This window comes from Bos javanicus, chromosome 6 (genome assembly GCF_032452875.1).
Source record: "Bos javanicus breed banteng chromosome 6, ARS-OSU_banteng_1.0, whole genome shotgun sequence".
Taxonomy (NCBI): Eukaryota; Metazoa; Chordata; class Mammalia; order Artiodactyla; family Bovidae; genus Bos; species Bos javanicus.
Genome location: NC_083873.1, coordinates 103,034,264 through 103,059,831, shown reverse-complemented (window position 1 = coordinate 103,059,831; position 25,568 = coordinate 103,034,264). Strand labels below are relative to the sequence as shown.

The 25,568-nt window shown below is 48.9% G+C and overlaps 1 protein-coding gene across 2 annotated transcripts in view; it reads right to left on the bottom strand.

Annotated features, from left to right (window-relative positions):
- PPP2R2C (protein phosphatase 2 regulatory subunit Bgamma) overlaps positions 1-22,265 on the bottom strand; it is a 168,729-nt gene extending 146,464 nt beyond the window's left edge. The window contains exon 1 of one of the 2 annotated variants that reach the window (XM_061420770.1): positions 22,094-22,265. In XM_061420770.1, the coding sequence (XP_061276754.1) occupies positions 22,094-22,163 (70 nt within the window). In that variant the 5' untranslated portion in view covers positions 22,164-22,265. Of the gene's footprint in view, positions 1-22,016 lie in introns of both variants that reach the window. The other variant, XM_061420771.1, reaches the window with a different exon arrangement.
- Between the last annotated feature and the right edge of the window lie 3,303 nt (positions 22,266-25,568).

Genomic DNA, 25,568 nt, shown 5'->3' with positions numbered 1-25,568 from the left:
GCCCATATGAATCCTACTGCTACTGCTAAGTTGCTTCAGTCGTGTCCGACTCTGTGCGACCCCATAGACGGCAGCCCACCAGGCTCCCCCGTCCCTGGGACTCTCCAGGCAAGAGTACTGGAGTGGGTTGCCATTGCCTTCTCCGTATGAATCCTAGAGGACAAAAATTAATGGACAGAGAACAGCTTAGAGGTTACTGGGGTGGAGGGAAAGGGGCCACTGTTTAATGGGGCAGAGTTTCTGTTTGAGTAACCAAAGCATTTTGGAGACAGATAGTGGTGATGGTTGCATGATATTGTGGATGTAATTAGTGCCACTGGATTGTACACTTAAAATGGTTAAAATGGCAAATTTTATACTGTGTATCAGTTCAGTTCAGTTGCTCAGTCGTGTCCGACTCTGCAACCCCATGGACTGCAGCACGCCAGGCCTCCCTGTCCATCACCAACTCCCGGAGTTTACTTAAACTCATGTCCACTGAGTCAATGATGCTATCCAACCATCTCATCCTCCGTCGTCCCCTTCTCTTCCCACCTTCAATCTTACCCAGCGTCAGGGTCTTTTCAGATGAGTCAGTTCTTCGCATCATGTGGTCAAAGTATTGGAGCTTCAGCTTCAACATCAGTCCTTCCAATAAATATTCAGCACTGATTTCCTTATATCTTACCACGATTTTTAAAAAAATTGAGTAATATACAAAAAAACCTATTGAGTTGTACACTTTAAATGGGTGAATGGCATGGTATGTGAATTATATCTTAATAAACCTTTTGTTTTTTTAAATTAAAGATGTGAATCTTGGCTCCTGGGTCTCTGACTGGCCAGGGTCCGAGGTGGGAGCCTGAGCCCATCGACAGAGGCCAAACCAAGGTGCCCACCTGGCCTATGACCTGGACCCTGGTGGACAGAGACTCTTTCCATCAATTTTGTTGATGCTGAGAGGAAAAGGTGACCCCCCTCCTCCCCAACACACACACACACACACACACACACACACACACACACACTTAATCTGAGGCTGGAGGGCTGGGGGAGCCTCTAACATGGCCCAATGTCCTCTCCCCACTCCCAGAGGAGAAGAGCTTGGAGGGGCAAGGTCACTGCCTGGGACACACATGGATGATTTTAAGATGATGCTAGCCCACCTCTCGTTCAGAACAAGACTGGAAGACAGGCCGAGTCTCAGCATGTCCCTTTTTCTCCCTAGGCTCCTGGCTCCCCATCTGTTGAATGCAGACAATGGCAGGGGCTGCCCTGGACAACGCCTGGACATGGCTCGCCCAGCCTGGCTCACTGGCACGAAATGGTGGGCAGCTTCCTTCCCTTCCATCACATGAACTCAGACAATGGTCCCCTATCACCCAATGGGTGGATGCCATGTAGGCTGTGTCTGGGACAGGCCACCAGGCTATAACGGTTTCCAATAAAACTGCTTCCTCAAAGCCAGGCATAGATGATCTGGGAGGTCGGGGTGTCCTTAGAGTCAAGCTGAGAAGGAAAACCAGCCAGCTCACCTGTTCCCTTCTGCAGTCATCACCGCCCCCACCACCACAGGGGGCTGCCAAGAAAGAAAGCACAGCTTCACCTAAGGCCACCATTCCAGATGTGGGCATCACACAGCACAGCCCACCTGCAGTGGGAGAGGGCTGGAGGGAGCGACTGACAGGCTGCATCCCAACCTGACCCCCATGTGTATTAATAACTTCAGCCTGATGCACAGAGGGAGGCAGGTCTGCGAGAACTGAGTCTACCTCCAAAAAAAGAACTTTTATTCACCTCTTATTTTCCATATTTTCTCTAGCTTTATTGAGATATAGGGCTTCCCTTGTGGCTTAGCTGGTAAAGAATATGCCTGCAATGTGGGAGACCTGGCTTTGATCCCTGGGTTGGGAAGATCCCCTGGAGAAAGGAAAAGCTACCCACTCCAGTATTCTGGCCTGGAGAATTCCATGGACAGTATAGTGCATGGGGTCACAAAGAGTCAGGCATAACTGAGTGACTTTCACACACACACATTGAGATATGACTGACATATAACACTAAGTTTAAGGTATACAACATGTTGGCTTGATACACTTATAGGTTATAAAATGATGACCACCATGGCCTTAGCTAGCATCTCCATCTCATCAAGTTATTATCATTTTTTTGTGGTGAGAACTAGTTCAGATCTACTTTCTCAGCAACTTTCTAATATATAATACAGTATTACTAACTATAATCATTACACTATAGATATTTCATGCAAAGATGGGCTCGAAAAAGGACGGAAATGGTATGGACCTAACAGAAGCAGAAGATATTAAGAAGAGTTGGCAAGAATACACAGAAGAACTGTACAAAAAAGATCTTCATGACCCAGATAATCACGATGGTGTGATCATTGACCTAGAGCCAGATATCCTGGAATGTGAAGTCAAGTGGGCCTTAGAAAGCATCACTACGAACAAAGCTAGTGGAGGTGATGGAATTCCCATTGAGCTATTTCAAATCCTGAAAGATGATGCTGTGAAAGTGCTGCACTCAATATGCCAGCAAATTTGGAAAACTCAGCAGTGGCCACAGGACTGGAAAAGGTCAGTTTTCATTCCAATCCCAAAGAAAGGCAATGCCAAAGAATGCTCAAACTACTGCACAATTGCACTCATCTCACACGCTAGTAAAGTAATGCTCAAAATTCTCCAAGCCAGGCTTCAGCAATATGTGAACTGTGAACTTCCTGATGTTCAAGCTGGTTTTAGAAAAGGCAGAGGAACCAGAGACCAAATTGCCAACATCTGCTGGATCATGGAAAAAGCAAGAGAGTTCCAGAAAAACATCTATTTCTGCTTTATTGACTATGCCAAAGCCTTTGATTGTGTGGATCACAATAAGCTGTGAAAATTCTGAAAGAGATGGGAATACCAGAGCACCTGACCTGCCTCTTGAGAAACCTATATGCAGGTCAGGAAGCAACAGTTAGAACTGGACATGGAACAACAGACTGGTTCCAAATAGGAAAAGGAGTACATCAAGGCTGTATATTGTCACCCTGCTTATTTAACTTATATGCAGAGTGCATCATGAGAAATGCTGGACTGGAAGAAAGCACAAGCTGGAATCAAGACTGCCGGGAGAAATATCAATAACCTCAGGTATGCAGATGACACCACCCTTATGGCAGAAAGTGAAGAGGAACTCAAAAGCCTCTTGATGAAAGTGAAAGTGGAGAGTGAAAAAGTTGGCTTAAAGCTCAGCATTCAGAAAACGAAGATCATGGCATCTGGTCCCATCACTTCATGGGAAATAGATGGGGAAACAGTGGAAACAGTGTCAGACTTTATTTTTCTGGGCTCCAAAATCACTGCAGATGGTGACTGCAGTCATGAAATTAAAAGACGCTTACTCCTTGGTAGGAAAATTATGACCGACCTATATAGCATATTCAAAAGCAGAGACATTACTTTGCCAACAAAGTTTCGTCTAGTCAAGGCTATGGTTTTTCCTGTGGTCGTGTATTGATGTGAGAGTTGGACTGTGAAGAAGGCTGAGTGCCGAAGAATTGATGCTTTTGAACTGTGGTGTTGGAGAAGACTCTTGAGAGTCCCTTGGACTGCAAGGAGATCTAACCAGTCCATTCTGAAGGAGATCAGCCCTGGGATTTCTTTGGAGGGAATGATGCAAAGCTGAAACTCCAGTACTTCGGCCACCTCATGCGAAGAGTTGACTCATTGGAAAAGACTCTGATGCTGGGAGGGATTGGGGGCAGGAGGAGAAGGGGACGACAGAGGATGAGATGGCTGGATGGCATCACTGACTCGATGGAAGTGAGTCTGGGTGAACTCCGGGAGTTGGTGATGGACAGGGAGGCCTGGCGTGCTGCTATTCATGGGGTCACAAAGAGTTGGACACGACTGAGTGACTGGACTGAACTGAACTGAACTGAATGTGCCGTGCTGTGTGCTAAGTCGCTTCAGTCTTGTTCAGTTCTCTGCGACCCTCTGGACTGTATCCCACCAGGCTCTTCTGTCCACCAGATTCTCCAGCAAGAATACTGGAGTGGGTTGCCACACCCTCCTCCCGGGGATGTTCCCAACCCAGGGATTGAACCTGCACCTCTTATGTCTCCTGTGTTGGCAGGTGGATTCTTTATCACTAGTGCCACCTGGGAAGATTATACATTATATTATATAATGTATAGATTATATATTAGATCTCTAGAATTTATCAGAATATACTTGGACCTTTTGACCAACATCTCATTTCCTCCAGTCCCAGCCCCGGCAACCACCATTCTAGACTCTGTTTCTCTAAGCTTGGTATTTTTAGATTCCACATTGAAGTGAGATGGTATGGTATGACTTCACTTAGCATAATGACCTCAAGGTTCATCCACATTGTCACAAACTCTGTATTTAAACAGGCAACAGTACGGAATGCTTTTCGTATTCAAGGCCTCTGCTTCCTCTGAATGGTCAAGAAGACAGAAGGCAGAGCAGCACCTCCAAGGTCAGACACTCTGGCCGGCTCCTGGCTCAGCCGGCCACCTGCAGCAGACCACAGTTCTCAAAGGGGGCCCCAAAACTGTCTCCCATCCCATCTGTTCTCCACAGTGTGACCTGGCTTTTCCTGAACCCAAAGGTAGAACTTCACTCCCCTTCAACCTGGGCCAGCTTGTGACTTGACTGAAGTCACACAACGGTGATGTGAGACCCTGAGCAGGTCAGCAAGCCAGGTCTCCCACCTCGTTCCTGGGGCACTTGACTTGGGAAAGCCAGTCCCTCCCCGCCCCACTCCCCCAGGAGTCTGGGTGCCCTGAGACCATCATGCTGGAGAGAACAGTTCTACAGTCCCCAGGGAACCAGCCCCACCACACACAGAACATGTGAGCAAAACCATCTGGGGCCCTCCAGACCAGCCTACACACCAATTTAGAAGGGAGACACAGCATTGCCATGTACAACAGATTAGCCCAAATTCCTGACCCACAGAATTCTGGGGACATAATAAAATGGCTGTTATCTTCAGGCACTACAGTTTAGAGTGGTTTGTTATGTAATAATAGTGATCATGGGCTTCCCAGGTGGCACCAGTGGTAAAGAACCCACCTGCCAATGCAGGAGACATAAGAGACATGGGTTCAATCCCTGGGTTGGGAAGATCCCCTGGAGGAGGAAATGGCAATCCACTCCAGTATTCTTGCCTGGAGAATCCTATGGACAGAGGAGTCTGGTGGACTATGGTCCATATGGTCGAAATGGGTTGGACACGACTGAAGCAACTTAGCACACGTGTATGCACACAGTACTGACCATAATACCACTGTGTGACTTCAGGTGTATGACCTGACCTCTCTGGGACTTCGTTTCCTGTTATACAAAAGGGGGTCATGGTGGTTCAAACGGGAAAGAATTCATCTGCAATCCAGGAGACTTGGGTTTGATTCCTAGGTCAGGCAGATCCCCTGGAGAAATGAATGGCAACCCACTCCAATATTCTTGCCTGGAGAATCCCAAGGACAGAACACGATTGAGCTACTAACACTTTTCTCACTTTTTTTTTTCATTCCCACCACCACCTCCTAGAGCAGGTGTAAAGTTCCATTGAGATGATGAACATACATCTCATGATATCGTAGGAGTCAGGAAATGGAAGCTTCCCTCGTCATCACCACACCATTATTATTTTACCACGAAGACAATATAGTCGCACACATGGAGAAAGGTTCACGGCATGATTCCTCTCCTGCACAGGCAGAGTCCACCACCCAACAGACACACATCAAGAGATAATGAACACAGCCATAAGTCACGATGTGCTGGAGGTGAATTGATCTTTTTTTTTTTAAGCAAGAGACAGAGACTGATGGGTTTGCTGTAATCTGCAGATTACTCCACAGCTGCATTATATATGTGGACTTACTCTTTTAAAGATCACCCACATGCAAAATTTTGCTAAATCTGATTTTTAGTTCAGCAGGCATGATATTCAAATCTTTATTCAAGCCCTTTAAAGACACTCTTACATTTTCACCCAGAAACTGCATTCCCAGATATCCAGAGACAGGAATAACCTGACATACAGAAAAAGATGTAAATTTCAAGGATGTGTCACATCTTTAAACACCCAAAGTTGGGATATAAGTGTGCAAGAGTGGGAGGTCTCTCAACCCTCCACCACTGTCATCCGCACCTATATCATTTTTAGGAACATGCTTCTGTTGACCCAAGACTACGAGAGGAGGCTCAACTCTTCTTTCTCCACTACACTTACCGCTCCAACCTGGCCTGGACAAACTCTCTTTCCCACGACTTTTGCCTCCACCCTCTTCCACTGGTGACTCTGGGCATCTCCCTGGGGTCTTCTCGCCTCTCTTTGAAGTGTTCACAACCCCATCTGGACTTCGCTCCCCCACGTCACTCTCCAAACTCCCAGAGACCTCTGGTCACTCTCGGTTCTCTCTTCCTTCTCTGCCTGGAGAGGTGGCCATGCCCCCTGTCTCACCAGAGGCCTGTTTGGTGTGTTCATCTGCCACAGCTGTCCAGGAGCGCCAAGACCAAACGTTACCAGTCCAGCAACCCTAAGAGTCTCACTGCATCTCACTGCTGAGCTTCTCCCCATAACATCCTTACTGCCTGGGACGTCTTCTCCCCAACACCCTACTCTCCTGCTGGACCAGCTACTCGTCTGCTCTGACCTCAGCCTCTCTGCTCCCAGGCTACACCCTAGCTCCGTGTTATGATCATCTGTTTATGTCTCCTTGGTTCCAGAGGTTCTCAAGGGAGGGGCTGTACCCTATTCCTCCTCTTTCCTGCATCCTTCTTCCTCACACCCATACCCTCACTGCAGAGGATCGACCTCAGTCTGATGGATAAATCCATAGGTAGTTATTGAATAAATAACTATATCTGTATGATGGACGATTCAGTTCAGTTCAGTTGCTCAGTCATGTTCGGCTGTTTGTGACCCCATGGACTGCAGCACACCAGGCTTCCCTGTCCATCACCAACTCCCGGAGTTTACTCAAACTCATGTCCATTGCAGTGGTGATGCCATCCAACCATCTCATCCCCTGTCATCCCATTCTCCCACCTTCAATCTTTCCCAGCATCAGGGTATTTTCCAATGAGTCAGTTCTTCGCATCAGGTGGCCAAAGTATCAGAGCTTCAGCTTCAACATCAGTCCTTCCAGTGAATATTCAGGACTGATTTCCTTTAGGATTGACTGGTTTGATGGACTGTTAGGCAGCCATTAAAAATTTGTTCAGGACTCCCTGGTGGCTCAGCGGTAAAGAATCCACCTACAGCGCAGGAGATGCAGGTTCCATCACTTGGTTGGGAAGATCCCCTGGAGGAGGGCATGGCAACCCATTCCAGTATTCTTACCTGGAGAATATATATAGTCCACAGAGTTGCAAAAAGTCAAACACAACTACAGCCACTGAGCATGCATATACCCAAAAATTGTTCACTTGGAGTATATGATAATATACAGGAATGATCCAGCATGTTAAATATTTTAAAGAAACAAAACTGTATTTATACTACAATCTACAGGGGGCAGTTAAGAGAGAAATACAACAATATTGGGACGTTTGTAGGCCAATGGAATCAAAGGCACTATTTTTTTCCCCTCTTTATTCTACTTTCTGCATTTTCAAACATTTCTGCAATGAGATAAAATAAACAGAGGAAGAAAATTAAAACCTTGCAAGGAGCATCTTAGCATACATGTACCTTAGCTCCTGGAGTATGACAACATGGGGCACATTATGATGATGGATTGTATTTTCACAGCTTCAATAAAGAGCATTACCTCTCCTTGGGGAAAATATGCAGGGTTGGGTTTTTTTTTTTTTTTTTTTATCACCTTCGCACTGAGAGCTGGCATAGGAACCCCTATTATTCAGCCCTTGACTCCTTCAGCCAGTTCATTCCATGATGGATTATTCCTGAAGCAGACAGGCTGGCTAGGAGGTCTGCACAGTGAACGGTGTGGACAGGAGGCGTATGCCCCTCTCCTAGTGACCCATCAGCTGTCTAAGTGAACGGTGTGGACAGGAGGCGTATGCCCCTCTCCTAGTGACCCATCAGCTGTCTAACCATATCGGCAGTGAGCAATTTGAGTTATTTAATATTCTCCAGTTTCCACTTGCAACAAAGAGGATGCTGGCTCCAGTTCTCGACCCATGGTTCACCATCACCATGCCCTGGACATGTGGAAGGGCCATGCAGGATAGACACTGCCCATCTGGCATGAGTTTAGGGAGACCCCACTTTGCACAACTGTGTGGAACCTTAAAATGACGATGCAAGCCAAAATCACTCAGAGTGATCTTAATAATCAAGGTGAAAACTTAGAAAAGTTTCATAATCTTTGAAAAACTTTTAAAAAACCTTAAAAACTCTCTTATTGATGGTTATAAACGTATAGGGAAGTAGAAGAGTAAAACTAGTATTTTATTTAGTACCCAGTCATGTAAAACACTATATACACTGAGAATTCCTGCTGTTTTTTGTTTTTTGTTTTTTTTTTTTGTAAAAATTGCATCTAGGCTAGTTTCAACAGTGCTGGCTCCCTCTGCTTGTTGAATAACTTAGGATGCTGGGCAAGCATCTTTCTATGCCTTGGAGAATTGCCTTTCTAAGTTTAGATCAGCTTCCAAGATTCTATTCTCTGCACCTTCAATGTTGTGAAATATCTTTAAGAGTTCAACATGAAATATGTTACCAGTGTCACCTCCCCTGAGACATCTTAATTTTTTTTTTTTTTGGTCACAGGCACTTCCCTCATTTATGTCAATTAGTTCAGCTTGACTTAGTTTCCCTGGCTACACAGAATTTCAAATGGTTGCAACTTCAGCATTCCCAGAGTGGGAGATTTCCTCTATAACTGCATTTTACATTCAATCCAAATTCTTCTTCCAGCATTATCGCTTTTCTTTTTTTTCCTCTCTCTCTTTTCTGAACAGCATCTTTGTGAGCCAAGTTCCCTCTTTTGACTACCCATTTTTGGAAAATGTCATGTGGGTTTATCACCTGGAAACAAGGAGGCACCATCTCTATATGCTTTGCTGTCTGTGTGTGAATTCACAGACCCACAGGGACCAACCAGCGACAGACACTGAAAGAAACGACTCGGTCACAGATCACGATGCTCGTATGTTATTCACTTAGTGATCCTTGGGCTGGAGGGCAACGGGCAAGGTTTGTACTCAGGGTTACCATTCAGGGGCAGCTGAAATCTGGGTTGTGTGGTTGGGGGGCTGGCATTACTGAACTAAACTGCGGTGCTGAAATCTGTACACGTTGGGAGAGTGCAAAGTTAAGACTGCCTATACCCAGAGAGTGTGGCCAGGGGGAAGTGAGACATTTGGGAAAAAAAAAAAAATTGGACTGCTCTGGGATCGGATTTGCAGATATGCCATTTGTTCACTCAGTCATTCAAATGCACAAATACCCGGCACCTAGGAAGTACGGGTGGGTGCCAGGTGTTGAGCTGTGTACAGACGAAGCACGCGTGTCTGAGATACGTGTCTGCTGATGCTGCACGAGACGGGACTCCAGGTCCTCTGTTTCAGGAAGGCCAGATTCCTGTCCTGTCTTACGATCTGAGCTCAGTCATCCCTTCTGGCTGGGACTGGGAACTAAAGTTCTTTGGTTATAAGGAACAGAAATTGACAGAGGTCAACATAAGCAGGAAGGAAGTTATTGGAAGGTCCTGAGGGAGTCACAGAATCTAGGAGACACAGAAGCTGGACAAGGGGCCTCAGAAGGAGCTGGGCAGGACTGGGAACTAAATTTCGGGGATCTATGACCATTCCAGCCACTTATCGCTGTGCAAACTGTCTCAAAACTCAATGTCTTCACCGAATGAAATGAGCATGAATTCCTTTCAATCTAAATTCTGGTCCATGTCTTCAAACATAAACCATTTATTTTGCTCATGGGTCTGTAATGTGAGTAGCTCTTGGTGCCGATGACGTCACCGCTGAACAACCTGCCCAGGATCTCTCAGCTGATGAGTGGTGAGGAGGGATCCTGGAATCAGAAGCGGGCACGCCTGGGGATTCCCACCACCCAGGCGACCACCTGTCAGCATCCAGTCCTGTCACAATACTGGGGTCCAGACAGGGATTATGGACAACAGGGTTTAAACTGTAATTCTTTACAAAATAGTAACGACTGTCTTCAGCAAGTCAGGGTGGAGGACTGATCTCCATCAGAAAAGACTCAGGACACAGAATAACCAAAAGTAGATGCAGGACTTTAGAACCTGGGTCAAACCAACCAGCTATAAAAAAAAAAAACATTTTTGAGATACCTGGAGACATTGCTAAAATGAGCCAGAATTAATCAATGTTTGTTTATGTTGCACTGAAGTAGAGCTGATTCACTAACATGGACCAGAATTTAAATTGAAAGGAATTAGTACCCATTTTGTTCAGTGAGATAGTGATACTTGGTTACGCAAAAAAAAAAAAAATGCCCTCACCTTTCAGAGGTGCCTGCTGATGTAGGGGTAAAATAACAGTAGTCTTGAATTCACTTAAAAAAATAATTTTTTTTTAGCTTTACCATGCAGCATGCAGAACTTCCCAGACCAGGGATTGAACCCATACTCCCTGGATGCACAGAGTCTTCACCACTGGACCACCATAGAAATCCAGTACTTAAAAATTCTTAAGCCAAGGGACTTCCCTGATGGTCCGGTGGCTAAAGATCCATGCTCCCAAGGCAGGGGTTCGACCCCTGGTCAGGGAGTTAGATCTCCCATGATGCAGCCAAGTTTGCATGCCACAACTAAAAGCATTCCGTGTGCTGCAACTAAGACACAATGCAGCCAAATGAATCAATAAATACATATTTTTAAAAATTCTTAAGCCAAAAGAATGGGAAGGTAAATGAAGAAAGTACAGCAAAATCTTGAGAGCAGCTGAAAGGCGAGGGGATGGGTGAAGAACAGTCGATATAAAATTTTCTCTACTTTGGTACATATTTGAAAGGTTTTGTTAAGACTTTATTGAAATTGTGAAAAGAAACTCAGAAGCTGATAAGGACAGTACAAGTAGCTCCCTTTTACTGAGACGTAAGCACAATATGCACATGATTGCACATAATACAAAAAGCCTGGGTGGCAGGCACTTCTCCCCCTGCTTCAGGGATGGGGAAACTGGATCAGAGGCTGAAGAACCTGCCAAAGGTGCCCAGCTGTGCCAGGAGCTGAGCCCAGGCCTGGCAGCCCCTGGGGCCATGGCTGCAACCTCAGCAGGGCATGGGGGCAGGAGGATGCAGGAGGCCAGGCTGGTCCAGAGGAGGCCCAACGGCTGCAGTTGGAGATCCCATCTCTGCTTGGGGCAGCCGGAGCCTCTGAACAGCCTTTGTTCTGCCTCAATGTGCCATTCAGCCCAGGGTTCTTAAGGACAATGGGTCCCACTGTTCAAAGGGGCAATGCCCATCCTGGGCAGCACAGGAGTCCCAGGTGGGTCCTGGTCCCCAGGCAGGCTGGCAACTACAATTGAGGTTCAGGCAGAGAAGTCCAGATTCTGTCAGGGGACAAGCACATGTCACTCGGCACATGCTGTTCCTTCTGCTTGGAATGCACTAGAATGTATCTCCATACACCACCACTCCTGACCCAGGAAAGGCTGCTCCCTTTGGTACCAAAGCACCTGTTCTTCACAGAGCTGTGATTACCCCTCACCACTCACCCTGCGGTGGAGGGGACCCCTTCTCTCACTGACCCATCTGGATTAATTTCACCCCCATGTGGCTGGGACAAGTGCAGTTCTAGCTGCGTGTCCAGCATGAGCACTGTGCCAGGCAGTCCTGGGTTCAAGTCAAGAGACCCTTTGAAGCTGGGTGCAGAACCAGAACGGAATGGGCCACCTGTCACTGCTCAGTCAGTCTGACTAAGCAGTGTGGAGATCAGGAGAGTGAGTTCTACAGGCAGATGGCCAGCATTCAAACCCCAGCTTGGCTCTTTACAAACCAAGTGATGCTGGGCAAGTGCCCAAGCCTCACCTTTCTCCTTTGTAAAATGCAGACAACACACACACATACACACATACATTAGGGTTTGTGGGGATCCAATAAGATGAAGCATTTAGCATTGCATTTGACATACAGTATGTACCCAATAAATGGTCGATCATAATAATGGCTCAAAATCCTTCAAGCTAGGCTTCAGCAGTATGTGAACCAAGAACTTCCAGCTGTGCAAGCTGGATTTTGAAGAGGCAGAGGAACCAGAGATCAAATTGCCAACATTCACTGGATCATGGAAAAAGCAAGGGAATTCTAGAAAAACATCTGCTTCATTGACTATGCTAAAGGCTTTGACTGTGTGGATCACAACAAACTGTGGACAATTCTTAAAGAGATGGGGGTACCAGACCATCTTACCTGTCTCTTGAGAAACCTGTATGCAGGTCAAGAAGCAACAGTTAGAACCAGACATGGAACAACAGACTGGTTCAAAATTTGGAAAGGAATATGATAAAGTATATATTGTCACCCTGCTTATTTAACTTTTATGCAGAGTACATCATGCAAAATGCCTGGCTGGATGAATCACAAGCTGAAATCAAGACTGCCGGGAGAAATATCAACAACTTCAGATATGCAGAAGGCACTCTAAAGGCAGAAAGTGAGGAGGAACCAAAGAGCCTCTTCATGACGGTGAAAGAGGAGAGTGAAAAAGCTGGCTTAAAACTCAGCATTCAAAAAACTAAGATCATGGCATCTGGTCCCATCACTACATGGCAAATAGAAGGGAAAAAGTGGAAGCAGTGATAGATTTTATTTTCTTGGGCTCCAAAATCATGGTGGATGGTCACTGAAGCCAGGAAATTAAAAGATGCTTGCTCCTTGGAAGGAAAGCCATGACTAATCTAGACAGTGTAATAAAAAGCAGAGACATCACTTTGCTGACAAAAGTCCATGTACTCAAAGCTATGGTTTTTCCAGTAATCATGTATGGATGTGAGAGTCAGACCATAAAGAAGGCTGAACACTGAAGAATTGTTGCTTTCAAACTGTGGTACTGGAGAAGACTCTTGAGAGTCCCTTCAACTGCAAGGAGATCAAACCAGTCAATCCTAAAGGAAATCAACCCTGAATATTCATTGAAGAACTGTTGCTGAGGCTGAAGTGCCAGTACTTCAGCCACCTGATGCGAAGAGCCGACTCATTGGAAAAGACCCTGATGCTGGGAAAGATTGAAGACAGGAGAAGAGGGAGCAGAGGATGAGATGGTGAGGCAACATCACCGACTCAATATACATGAACTTGAGCAAGCTCTGGGAGATAGTGGAGGAGAGTAGTCTGGTGTGCTGCAGTCCGCGGGGTCACAAAGAGTCCGACTTAGCGACTGAACAACAATAATGGCTATTATGTTTGTTTCATTATTGTTTAATGATGAAGACCAGGTGAGTAATTCTGCATGAGAGCTAAATGTGCTAAGTAAGAGGACTCCCTAGGGCACCATGGGGCTAGTGGAAAGCAAACTATTCTGCAAGCCAATGGGGAGAACTAGGGGTGTGGAGTATAGAGTCTCATGGAAATATGACATCACCAAATAAAGAGGACCAGGTGCCAGGTGTGTGTGAGCACCTGAGTGATGCTTACCGATACTGTTCTGACCGCTTGGCAGTGTTCAAGCCTGGCTGATCCACCCTTCTTCCTGCCAGCCCTCTCTCTCCCTTCCCTTCCAGGATTCTCCTGGGTCTGTGACTCCAGAGCCTTCTCGTTTTATCTTCTAGCTGGGTGGCCAACAAGAATTCTTATTCTCTGTCCCTTAGACGTTGGTGCTCAGCTCTCTTTCTTTGTTCCTCTCACCCCCGCCTCACTCTCCCTGCCCAGAGATATGGGTATCTTCTGCGCCTAGCACATAGTGGGCATTCCAGAAATATTTTGTTGAATGAATGAATGGGTGAATGACCTTGTTCTTCAATGTTATATATCTGGCATCTCACCTCCCTCTGGCATGTAAGAGGATCAGTAAATGCCAGTTGTTGAACACAAGGGGAAAAGTGTTCAACCTCATTGGCATTCAGACATGCATTAAAACAAATTTTTTTTTCATCTATGATATTTGCAAAGGTCCAACAAATTAGAATACCCAATTCTGATCAGCATGAGATAAAGTAGAGAAACTTTCTGGAGAATAATTGAGCAGTGAGTGTCGAGAACATTAAGCACATTCATAATTTCTACATAAAGTTGCACATGCAGGACTCTCTCTGAGCAAAATTATTTCAGATTTAGGGGGAAGAATGGGAATAGGGTGTCTTCTTACATACATAGCATTCCTTCTCTCAGTGTTAGTTATAAAAGAAAATAGGCAGCCTAATTATCCAGCAGTTGGAGGTGATGAGTTGAACTATGACATCTCTCAGGGGAGAGTGTGCAGCCGATAAAAGGATGGTATTTGGAGGCAGGGCTGAGGGAACCAGTTACACACCCTTCATCCCTGCTAGGACTTCAAAACACACAAGGAAGATGGACCAAAGGTTAAAACATATCTTTCTTAATGGTAAATTTGGGGGGAAATGAGCTAGGGACCCCTGCTCCACTGCCCCACCTCCTGGGCCTGCGGGGAGAGACAGATCTAAAGGCTCGTCTCTGAAATGAGGGAAACACAGGCTTCTTCTTGGTGGAGCAGAGACCTTAATACTATAGCTCCACTCAGCAGAGAAAAATGGTCCAGTGAGTGACAGGTTCTCACTAGTTCCACCAATCACAAAAGCCAAGGGAGGCGGGATCAAGGATTCCACACTCCTCACTACAGCACAACAGGACTCCATAGCATTTGCAGAGGAGCCTGGTGGGCTGCAGTCCACGGGATTGCAAAGAGTCACACGTGACTTAACGACTGAACGACAACTCATAGGGTATCGAATAGTTGATGGTTTGAGATTTTCCCCACCCAGGTGGCGCAGTGGTAAAGAACCCACCTGCCAATGCAGGGGACACAGGTTCGATCCCCGTGTCAAGAAGATCCTCTGGAGTAGGAAATGGCAACCCACTCCAGTATTCTTGCCTGGAAAATTCCATGGACAGAGGAGCCTGGCGAGTGGACTACAGTCCATGGGCCTGCAGAGTCAGACATGACTGAGCGTCTGAACATATTGCATTTGTGGGGTCTAGTGCAAAGTGAAAATGCAGAGGATAAAAAGCAGGGAGAAGTATCATTAAAGGTACAAAAATATAAAGCTTTCTATTCGTACCCATGACTGGTCTTAGTCATTTGCTATTTAATGACAGTTGAAAAAAAAAAGTTTATTAACATGGATTTTATCGCCCAGTCTATTGTGTAATTACAGCTTTAAATGCAAATAGAAGAGCACTGAACTAGAATGCAGAATCACTGAATTACACAATTTGTATCTGGGAGCTCCTGCAGGTACACGTAGCTTGTTCGTATAAGAACAGTAAGAACACTGCACGTTTTTATTTCACTCTTTGACGCTTGAGTGTTTTAGACACAAATCTCCACTTGCAGTGATGAATGAGGGTTGACGGGAACAGGAGCTATGGTCCGCCTTTCCCTTTCTTTTGACGTCATCGTTTTCAGAAGTAATGACTAGCTAGACCAGGGATGTCTCACGAGTAACAAAGGGGTTATGTTAGGGTTCCTTGGGCTGTGTGCTTCTTAGAATGTCACTGCCTCCTTCCAGCATTCAAAACAAGTTTTCTGGTTCAAAAAGAAAGCATGGCCTCTCCAGGCTGTCAGTGCCTCTGTTTACACCATCACGGACATGCTGACTGGTGCCAACTCACAGAATTCTGGTGGCTCAGGATGCTCAGAACCTCAGTGATATTCCAAATGACCCCAGGTAAGTGTGAACAGTGGAGCTGCTTGTTGTACGTGTCGTTCCCCGTCGTGCTCCACTATCCTATCAAAGGTAACTCACAAAACACGGGTTTAAGGACACAATTATTAAAGATTTCAAGGTGGGGACAGTGGAGAATTAAACCAAGAACAGGGTTCTTGGTCCTTCTGAGCATGTGAGCATGGGGCCTACCTGGATTGCATGCCCAGAAAACCAGCCCTTCAGCAAAGGGACTGGAAAATTCTTATAACCTCATGCTTAATGAGAAAAGTACCCTTCAAAATGGTTTATATGGAAAGGTTAAGCTTTTATTAAAAACAGACATGGGCATTTGCAAAAGATGGGAAGGAGTTATGGCAAGTGGCTAACAATGTTCATCTAGAGGCCATTCTTTTCTCTTTATCTGCATTGTTACTCTATAATCCTTCCCATTAAGCACCAGCCTTTCACACAGCCATGCTTCGGGTCTTAAGACCTAAAACACCTCTCAGGGAAACATCCCTTAGCTATGCTGACTTTAAGGATAAAGACCAAAAGCTGCAGCAGGTAAAAACAACCAGGAGATGATGTGGAAGCATTGTATTAGCATTTGATTTCCATCTTGCAGAAAGAAAATGAGAAAACCCCTACTTCGTTGACCGCACCAACCTTTAAGTGAGGGCTGGCCTCCACGACAGTTTGAGGAAACCGATAACAATAATAGCCCCTGCCCAGAGTGAACTGTTGGGAGTCCATGTGGCCTTGTGGAATCCCAGGGCAGGAAGCAGTGCAGGGAAACTGCAGCTCAGAGAGGTGATGTGACTTTACAGGGGACAGCCACCGGTGTCCCATTTCAGCCTCCCACCCTGCCCCCACGCCAGAAGTGGAAACAACATCAGCTCATGAAACCCCATGAAAGCTTATGAAAGGGACAGTTCTAAGTGGAAGCAAAAGGAACCAAGATTTCAAAAATCAAAGGCCGGCTCTCCCGCTTTCCCTCTGGGCTGGCTCAGGTCACTGTCAGACATAACCTCCCCTCTCAGCTCAATTTCCCTAAGGCTGGAGATGAAGTTGGGTCAGCCAGTCTGACATTTCTATGGGCTGTGGGTGTATTAGTCATTCAGTTGTGTCCGATTCTTTGCAACCCCATGTACTACAAAGCCTGTCAGGCTTCTCTGTCCATGGAACTCTCCAGGCAAGAATACTGGAGTGGATTGCCATCCCCTTCTCCAGAGATCTTTCCAACCCAGGGATCAAACTCCATCTCCCACATGGCAGGCAGAGTCTTTACCATCTGAGCCATCAGGGAATATGCAGCTAAGAGCTAGTCTGACTCCAACTCCTAAAGAACAGACATTGTTATTTATGGACAATATTTATTAAGTCCTGACTGTGCCCCAGGCCCTGGGCTGGGTATGATCACATGCACCGAGCCATTTAATGCCGTAAGTCCACTGAATGTATTCCATTCACAAAGCATGGTGGGGGAGTCCACAGAGAAGATGCAACAACATCAAACATTTGCACATCCCTCATTTCAAGTGATCTGCAGAAAAACCTGGAACAGAAACTAAGGCTCCTGCCCAAGATTACAGACCCAGAGCAGACTTCACCAGGAATGCAGGTCTCCAGACCCCACCAGGTCTCCAGTCCCCACCAGGAACCTAGGTCTCCTGACAGCAGATCTTGGGATCCCTCATGTGGCTGGAAGTACCAGGAGGGGAAATCAAAACTCTGCAGCTTTGACTTGAGTGCGTTAAAGAGACCAAAGAGGATTTCCAAAACAGAACGCAAAATAAAAAAAACAAAAACCCAGCCACCTACTGGCTTTAAGTATCTTGTGTTTTGGTCGTGAGTGACAGGGCAGCTTTTCTGTTTTCGCGACAATCACTAAAGGCTATATGAGTAGGGGTGCTGCTGGCTGCAAGTAACAGAGACTTGGTTTCAAGTTTGAAGCAATGAGTAAATATAGAAGCTTATGGAACTGGAAGCCCAGAGGTAGGGTGGACATTAGGCCTCGTTAATCCAGGAGTCACCAACATCTCACTCACTGTTGATGGCTTAAGACCGGCTTCACCATGGTCTCAAGGCGGCTGCTGGGGGGGCTTCTGTGTTCCATCACAAGAAAGGGAGCAGCTTCCTGCAGCTCTCTCTACTCTCCACTCAACCTCCACAGAGGACTCCCATGTTCATTTTTGAACCAGTCACTGGAAGTATCCTGGTTCATCCCTGCCTGCCCAGACCCAGATGCAGAAAAGCATGTGCTTGGTAAATGCTACTGCATGGAAGAGGATGAACGTATTTCTCAGATCCAGTCTAGCCTAGAAATGTCTATTTAACTCACCCTAAAGCTGAGTCCAGGTTTCCCTGGGGGCTCAGTGGTAAAGAATCCAACTGCTAATGCAGGAGACTTGGGTTCAGTCCCTGAGTCAGGAAGATCCCTGGAGAAGGAAATGGCAACCCACTCCAGTATTCTTTCCTGGGAAATCCCATGGACACAGGAGCCTGGCAGGCTATAGTCTACGGGGTTGCAAAAAGAGTTGGACATGACTTCAAGACTAATCAAACAAATGAAAACCTGAGTTCTAGGACTGCAGCAAGAGAACATAGCCAGGAAGAGTCCTTCTTGAAGTCATATTTGGCTCTTGAGAAAAGTCTAAACAGAGACTCCTTGGCATTCTCTGATCCCTGGGACCCCTTTCTCTAGGGCTCAGGTCCTTCCACTGTCCTGAGAACCTTAACTGTACTGCTCTCCCCCAACACACATCCATTTTGCAAACTTCTCTGTGCTCCACGGTGACACATGTCCATGCCTAGTGACCAGAAGGTGTGAATGACTAACAAAACCTAAACTCTTCCCAAGGTATTTGGGATTTTACAAGAGGAAACTGAGGAAGCGGGCTCCCACTGGTGAAGATGACATTTAACTCGAGACCTAAAGGATGAGAAGGAAGAGCAGGAGGTGGGTGTTCCAGGTAGTAGACACAGCCAGTGCAAATACCTTGAGAGAAAGGAAAAAATGCCCTGCTTAAGGAACAGGAAGGAGATCACAGCCACTGGGGTGTTGTGTTTGCGGCCAAATGACCAGCTGGAACAGGGATTTGTACACTTGGCACTTTTACAAACTCCCAGCATCCATTATTTGCTTGTGAAGCTCCTCCAGGAACAAGACTTTTAAATTCTAACAGTACCACGTATAAAATGCTTCCAATAGGCCAAAAGCACTGTGCCAGATGCTGTCTATATTAGCATAACCACTGATATCCCCAACAATCCTTTAAGACAAGTCATTATTACTTCTCTGTTTAGAGGGGGAAAGTGAAGATCAGAAAGGTTTAGTAACTTGTGCCTGTTGCACAGCACATGAAGATTCAGAAGTAGGACTTGAACCCAAGTCTGTCTGACATCTGAGGCTTCCCCAGTGGCTCAAGTGGTAAAAGAATCCACTTGCAATGCAAGAGCCACAGGAGACATGGGTTCGATCCCTGGGTCGGGAAGATTTCCTGAAGGAGGGCATGGCAACCCACTCCAGTGTTCTTGCCTGGAGAATCCTCATGGACAGAAGAGCCTGGCAGGCAACAGTCCATGGGGTCACAAAGAGTCAACACGGACTCAACCTAGCATGCACATGTGCTGTCTGACACCCAAATCCGTGACCTACTCTGTGCTCTGAGCACAAAATATGGGCAAGATGCAATAGCAGGAAGGTCTGTTTCCACACAGGGTGGCCAGAAATCTCATATAATTCTAATAATTATTGTTATTGCTTTCTTGACTAGACCCTGTTCTCTGAAGGCAGGAACTCTGAATCCTGTTTCTTGCTGCATTCCTAGGAACAGAGTCCTATGCCCTGCACACAGTGGTACTCAGTCTGGGATGTGGACAAAGGCTAAGCTTCAGTTTCTTCATATATAAAATGGGCATGTAGGGTATGTGGAGCTCCTGTGAGGCCTCAACACATAATGGGTTCTCCATAAATGTAGGCTGCTAGTTCACAATTTGTAGTTCTGGGGTCAGTTCATCTACCATCTCACCTATGCTGTGCAGTATTTAGTCATTCAGTTGTGTCCAACTCTTTGCAACCCCACAGACTGTAACCTGCCAGGCCCCTCTGTCCATGGGGATTCTCGAGGCAAAGAACACTGGAGTGGGTTGCCATGCCCTCCTCCAGGGGATCTTCCAACCCAGGGATCGAACTCAGGTCTCTCACATTGCAGGTGGTTTCCTTACCATCTGAGCCACCAGGGAAGCCCACCATCTCACCTAACCCCCACATAAACCCTAAAACTTGTAGACAGGGTGGTATTATTCAGTCCCATTTCACAGATGGGGAAAGAGATTTGTCCCCATAATGGGGCTCCCTTCTAGAATTCAGGCTGCCCGGGGGGGCAGGACCTGTGTCCAGTCCCCAGGGCTAAAACACTAGTAGATGGTCAGTAAATATTTGTTGCATGAATGAAGAATTAACAGTCATCACCTCCTACTCTGATAACTATGCACATCTCCCTTGTTCCTCCCTTCTAAGAGCTGGTGAATTCATGAGAAAAACGGGGAGAGACAGGATAAAGAAGGAATTAGGGTTTGCCAATGTCCACTATGAGTCAGGCAGTGCTTTTTACTTTAAGTCACAGAGTCCAGCGCCTTGTTCCAGCATCCTCCATGCACAGATGAGAAACTAGAGGCTCCTCCAGAAAGCCAGATCAGGATGACCTGCCAAGATCCCCTCTCCTGGCTCCAGCCAGACCACTGGGGCACCTGCCAGCAACTCAGCAGCCTTTCACCTCTGCCTCTCAGCAGGCTGCCAGCAAAAAGAACACCCAGGAAACACATTGATCCTTCCTCGGCCTCTCCAAGGCCGGCGACAAAGGACCCTTTTCAGATGCCCTGGACCCCCGCTTCCCCAGGAAACCCCTAACTTGAGGCAGAGCCCTCAGCTAGCCCGAGCAGCCCTGCCCCCTCTCCCTACACACACCTATCAGCAAAGCGTGACTCAGCGCTTCTCCTCTGGGGAGTGGGGAGCGCCACTCTCCAGCCTATACTCCGCCCAGGTCACACATCCAGCCTCAGCATCCCTGGGTCGGGACGCCTGGGAGCCCACCCCGCGCTGGTCCGGCGCTCTCCAGGCCTCCGCAGGGCTCCGACCGGCTCCTCGGCCTCATTTCCGGCGGAGCCTGGAATCGGCGCTGGTTGGACAGCGCCCGGAGTCGAGTCACCACCGCTCGGAGCCCACACGGGTTCCTGACCCGGGCTCCCACGCGGCCCAACCCCGCGGCACGCAAAGCCCTGGGTCCCTCCCACAGAAGCACCCACCAGGGAACCTCTTGCTAAAACCCACCAACACCTCTGCAACCAGTCCGGCAGCCCCTAGGGAAGACGCAGTCAAGCCTCTTAACCCGGGAAGGTCTCCGGGCACAAGGGGTCCCCACCAATGCATGCCAACACCCCGCGCGGCCGGCCCTTCCACATCCGCAATGGAGGCTCCAATCCGCGGGCGCCTGGCTAAGGCCTGGGAGCTTCCCCACCGTTCCCTGGGCAGGGTGGAGCCAGGGTACACTTGAAGTTACTACTGGCTTATAAGAAGGGGTCGCTGACCCTCTAGATCCCACCAGCCTCGCAGTGGGGAGTAAGGCCAATTTAGGGGATTTCCAATGCAGGGCCCGTTTGGGGTAGCAGGTCCCACTTTGGGGTTCAGACAGTGTAGGGTCAGCTCTTCCTGTCTCATTTTATTTACCAGGAAGAAAAGATCCACCCCAAACTAGCCACCTTCTCTCACCCCGCTAAGGGACCTTGCTTCTGGCCACAGGGAGGGGCCGAAAACCTCGAGCCTCTGGGGCAATCTGGCCACGGAATTTTTTTTTTCTCCTCCTGGGTCGCTCTTAGTCTCCGGGGAGTGGGCAACCTAGAAAATTCTGCCGGGCTCTGGACTGGGATGAAAGGGCAAACCCAGGATTTGAAGCCACTAAATTCGCCCGGGATGTCTTCACCAGAGTAGACGAAGAGGTGGCCTTTACAAAAAATGAGGGCCGGGGCCGATTCAGGGTGCCACCAGGCCTGGAGGCAGAAAGCTGCCCGCCGGAGGGCGGCGCGGAGGAGGGCGCTGCCCTGTCAGGCTACGGAGCAGCAGGAGACCGGCGCCCTCCGGCTCCCTCCCTCCCGGACCGGGGCGTGGGGGGTGGGGTAGGGTGGGGTGGGGGGACACGACACACAGCGCGCGGTCCAAACCTTCGGAGGGCATTCGGTGCGACGGCATCCCCACGCCGCGGCCGGCCGGAAGGGGCCTCAGACAACACGTACGTTACCTTCAGTCACATAGCTGTGGTCCCGCAGGAAGCTGTGGTTAATTTTCCGCGTGTCCGTGTCCTCGCCCATTGAAGGCCGTGCCCGGTGCCCTGGGCATGCCCCGCCGCCGCACACCGATGCAATCCGCAGAGGTCGCGCCGGGCGCGCGGGCCATGCCGCCGCAGCCTAGCAAGGGCGCGGGCCGCCGGGGCCCCGGAGGACGGGCATCGCGCGACCAGGGGGCGGCCGGGGAACGGGCGAGGGCGGCCGAGGCGGGCGCCGCGGTCAGGCTTGAGCGCGGCGGGCGGGCGGCGGCCGCGGGTGGGGACGGGCCGGGTCCCGGGCGCGCATTCCGGCCGGCGGTGCGCGCTGCGTCCGTGCGCCCCGGCGGCGGCGGCGGCGGCTGGGTGCCGGTGCGCCTGGCTGCGGCGGCGGCGGCGACGGGAGGGGACGCGCGCGGCGCTGCGCCGACCGAGCCGGGGCCGAGCCGGGCTGCGCGGACTGGGGCCGCCGCCGCCGCCGCTGTCGCAGGCCCCTCCCTCGCGCCGCCCGCTCCTCCGCCCCCGCGGCCCGCGCCTCCCGCCTGGCGCCCGCCGCCCAGCACCCTGCAGGTGGAGCCGCGCTCCCCCGGCAGAAGCTGCCCCTCTGCGCTCTCAGTCTCACGGATGGACACCTTTGGTTCCTGGGTATGCCAGCGGGCGAGGGAGGAAGGAGATGACCAGCGGGCGGGAGGCACTGGGCAGCTGAGCATGTGGGGGCCACTTTGCGTGCCCGGTGGCTCAGACGGTAAAGCGTCTGCCTGCAATGCGGGAGCCCCGGGTTCAATCCCTGGGTCGGGAAGATCCCCTGGAGAAGCAAATGGCAACCCATTCCAGTACTCTTGCCTGGAAAATCCCATGGACCGGGGAGCCTGGCGCTCTATAGTCCATGGGGTCGCAAAGAGTCGGACACGACCGAGCGACTTCACTTTTTTTGCGTGCCCAGGTACTCCTGGTGGGTGGAGAGCTTAGAAGAGAGGAGGACCTTCAGAGGTGTTGGGGGCGGATCAGTGGATCCACTTCTGCCCAACCGCACAGACACCAGCAGTCCTTCTTAGGTGTTCAGCAACACCTCTTTGGAAAGGGAGAGATGGAAAGGTGCAAACTGCCCCCCGACGGGTACCAGAGCTGAAGGGGCCCTTGGCCTGAAATAGGGGTCCAAAACCCAGGTGGGGGTGCAGCTGGTCTCTCGAACTCCTGCAGTTTTGTGATGCTCTCCTCCGCTCAACCGTTGGGTGGGGGGGACTCCAGGCATTCCCCAAACTGCAGTGGAGGCAGAAGAGTCCAGAAGGGGCTAAGGCAGGAGGCTGGGGTTATGGGAAAGGCTGGAGAAGGTGGAAGCCCCCTGAGGTTTCTGGCTGGGGAGTGAGAGGGAGTTTCTGAAGCTACAGCTGGGGTTTTATTCCTTAGAAACACCCAGAATAAAGTTCCTCCCCACCCCCACAAGCACCCTACAGGGCATAATTGAAAGGGCAGGACCCAGGAGGGGCTTGGGGCTCTGCCAACATCCCCTGGATGCTGAGTGACCCAGGGCAGGTCCCCTACCTGTCCCCTACCTCAGCTTCCTCAACCACGCCCACCTCTTAGCACAGGTATGCAGATTCAGTGCAAGGACCAGGAAAATGCAGGGACCCTCCGGATGTGAAAAGTGAAAGTGAAGTCGCTCAGTCCTGTCCCACTCTTTGCGACCCCATGGACTGTAACCTACCAGACTCCTCCGTCCATGGGATTTCCCAGGCAAGGATACTGGAGTGGGTTGCCATTTTCTCCTCTAGGGGATGTTCCCGACCCAGGGATCGAACCCGGGTCTCCCACATTGCAGGCAGTCACTTTACCATTTGAGCCACCAGGGAAGTGAAATGGGCTGATAGGCACACCCTCTCTTCCCACCAGCCTGGGCCGCTCTGATCCCTTGAGCCTAACCCCGGAGTCCCACTCTCTGTCCATTCCCCTCTCCACTCTCTAACTCAGTACAGAAAGTGGCTGTGACCTCAGACACTGGAAGACAGACAGACTGGGTTCAAGCCCTAACAGCGAGGGAGCCCTGAGCAAGCACAACCTCACCTGTTTAATGGATGTGATCACAGGGCTAGTGTGGCCAGTCCATGCTTAGTAGGGGCCTGGCCTCACGGGTGCTCTGGAATGTTAGTCGCTATCATCAGGCTGAGCCTCACTTCTCTGAACTTGGAAAGACCCCTCACCCATCTGTGAGTCCTGAAACATCCACCCCATCTTCTAGGATACCCTGGATCACCATGAAAACGGGCTTGACCTGGCCCAACACAGTGATCCACCCCTTTCATCAGCCTCTGAGCCAGGGTGGGGACCTGGGAGTTTATGGTCTTGAACCTTGCTGGGCCTCAAGGCTCAGTTTCAGCCACTTGCACCCCCGTGAATTCTCCTCTGACTCCCTCGGGGTTCCTGAGAACTGTCTCCTCCATTCTGAAGCCCTCCCACACCAGCACCAAGGCTCCTCCCTCAACATCCTGCTCACTCCCACCCCAACACTGCTCAACCTGACACCATCCATTGTTTCCTCTCTTAAATCTGGAGGCATCTCTGGTTCTTGGCACAAAGCTGAGTTCCGCATCCTACTGCCTGTCTGTCCTCCTGACTCCATCCTCTCTCTCTCTCTGTGGCCTCCTCCTTATTCTTTCATTTGTGATGAATGCTTGTTGAGCATCTACTCTGTGAGGGCACATTTCCAGCACAGTGGTAATGAGAACAGAACAGACCAAACTCTCTGCTCTTATGGGATTGACCTATTAGTAGAGCAAGATCAGCAAGACAATATGCATATATAACATGGAGGTCATGATGAGTGAGAAGTGAAAGTGGGGTGCAGAGATGGAGATGGATGGGGGTCTATGTTATAAAGAGAGAGGGGAGAGGACCTTTCTGAGAAGATGTAATTGGGTAACTGCCGTCACCTACATCAGGAAAAGAGACCACAGCTGTCCTCACAAGATCTTTCTCATCACCCACTCTCTGCCCAAAAGATAACCTTCACCTCGACTTCTAACACTGTAATTTTGCTGGTGGGGGTGGGGGTCTTTCTGTAAATAGAATCATAGAATATGAAGGTTTTTCTACCTGGTTTCTTCTGCTCAACATTGTTTCTGAGCTTCACTCAATTTTTCATATATGGTTTATATATGTGGTTTGTTCATTTTTCACTGTTGTATAGTATTCCGTTATACAGATACACTGTATAAGGTACCCTCCTGGTGATGGACACTTAGTTTGCTTTCTGTTGGAGGTTAAGTTCTTTTATTCTCCTCCTGACTTAGGGCCTTGGAAAAGTAAATGTCAAGATAAAGCCTCTATAAGCCAGAGTCCATGCATGATTACAAAGAACATGGACCCCATTATATGTATAAAATGAGTGAGAAATAAATATGTGCTGTGTTTGGGCACTGAGATTGGTGGATTGTTTTTTCACTGCAGCATAACCTCT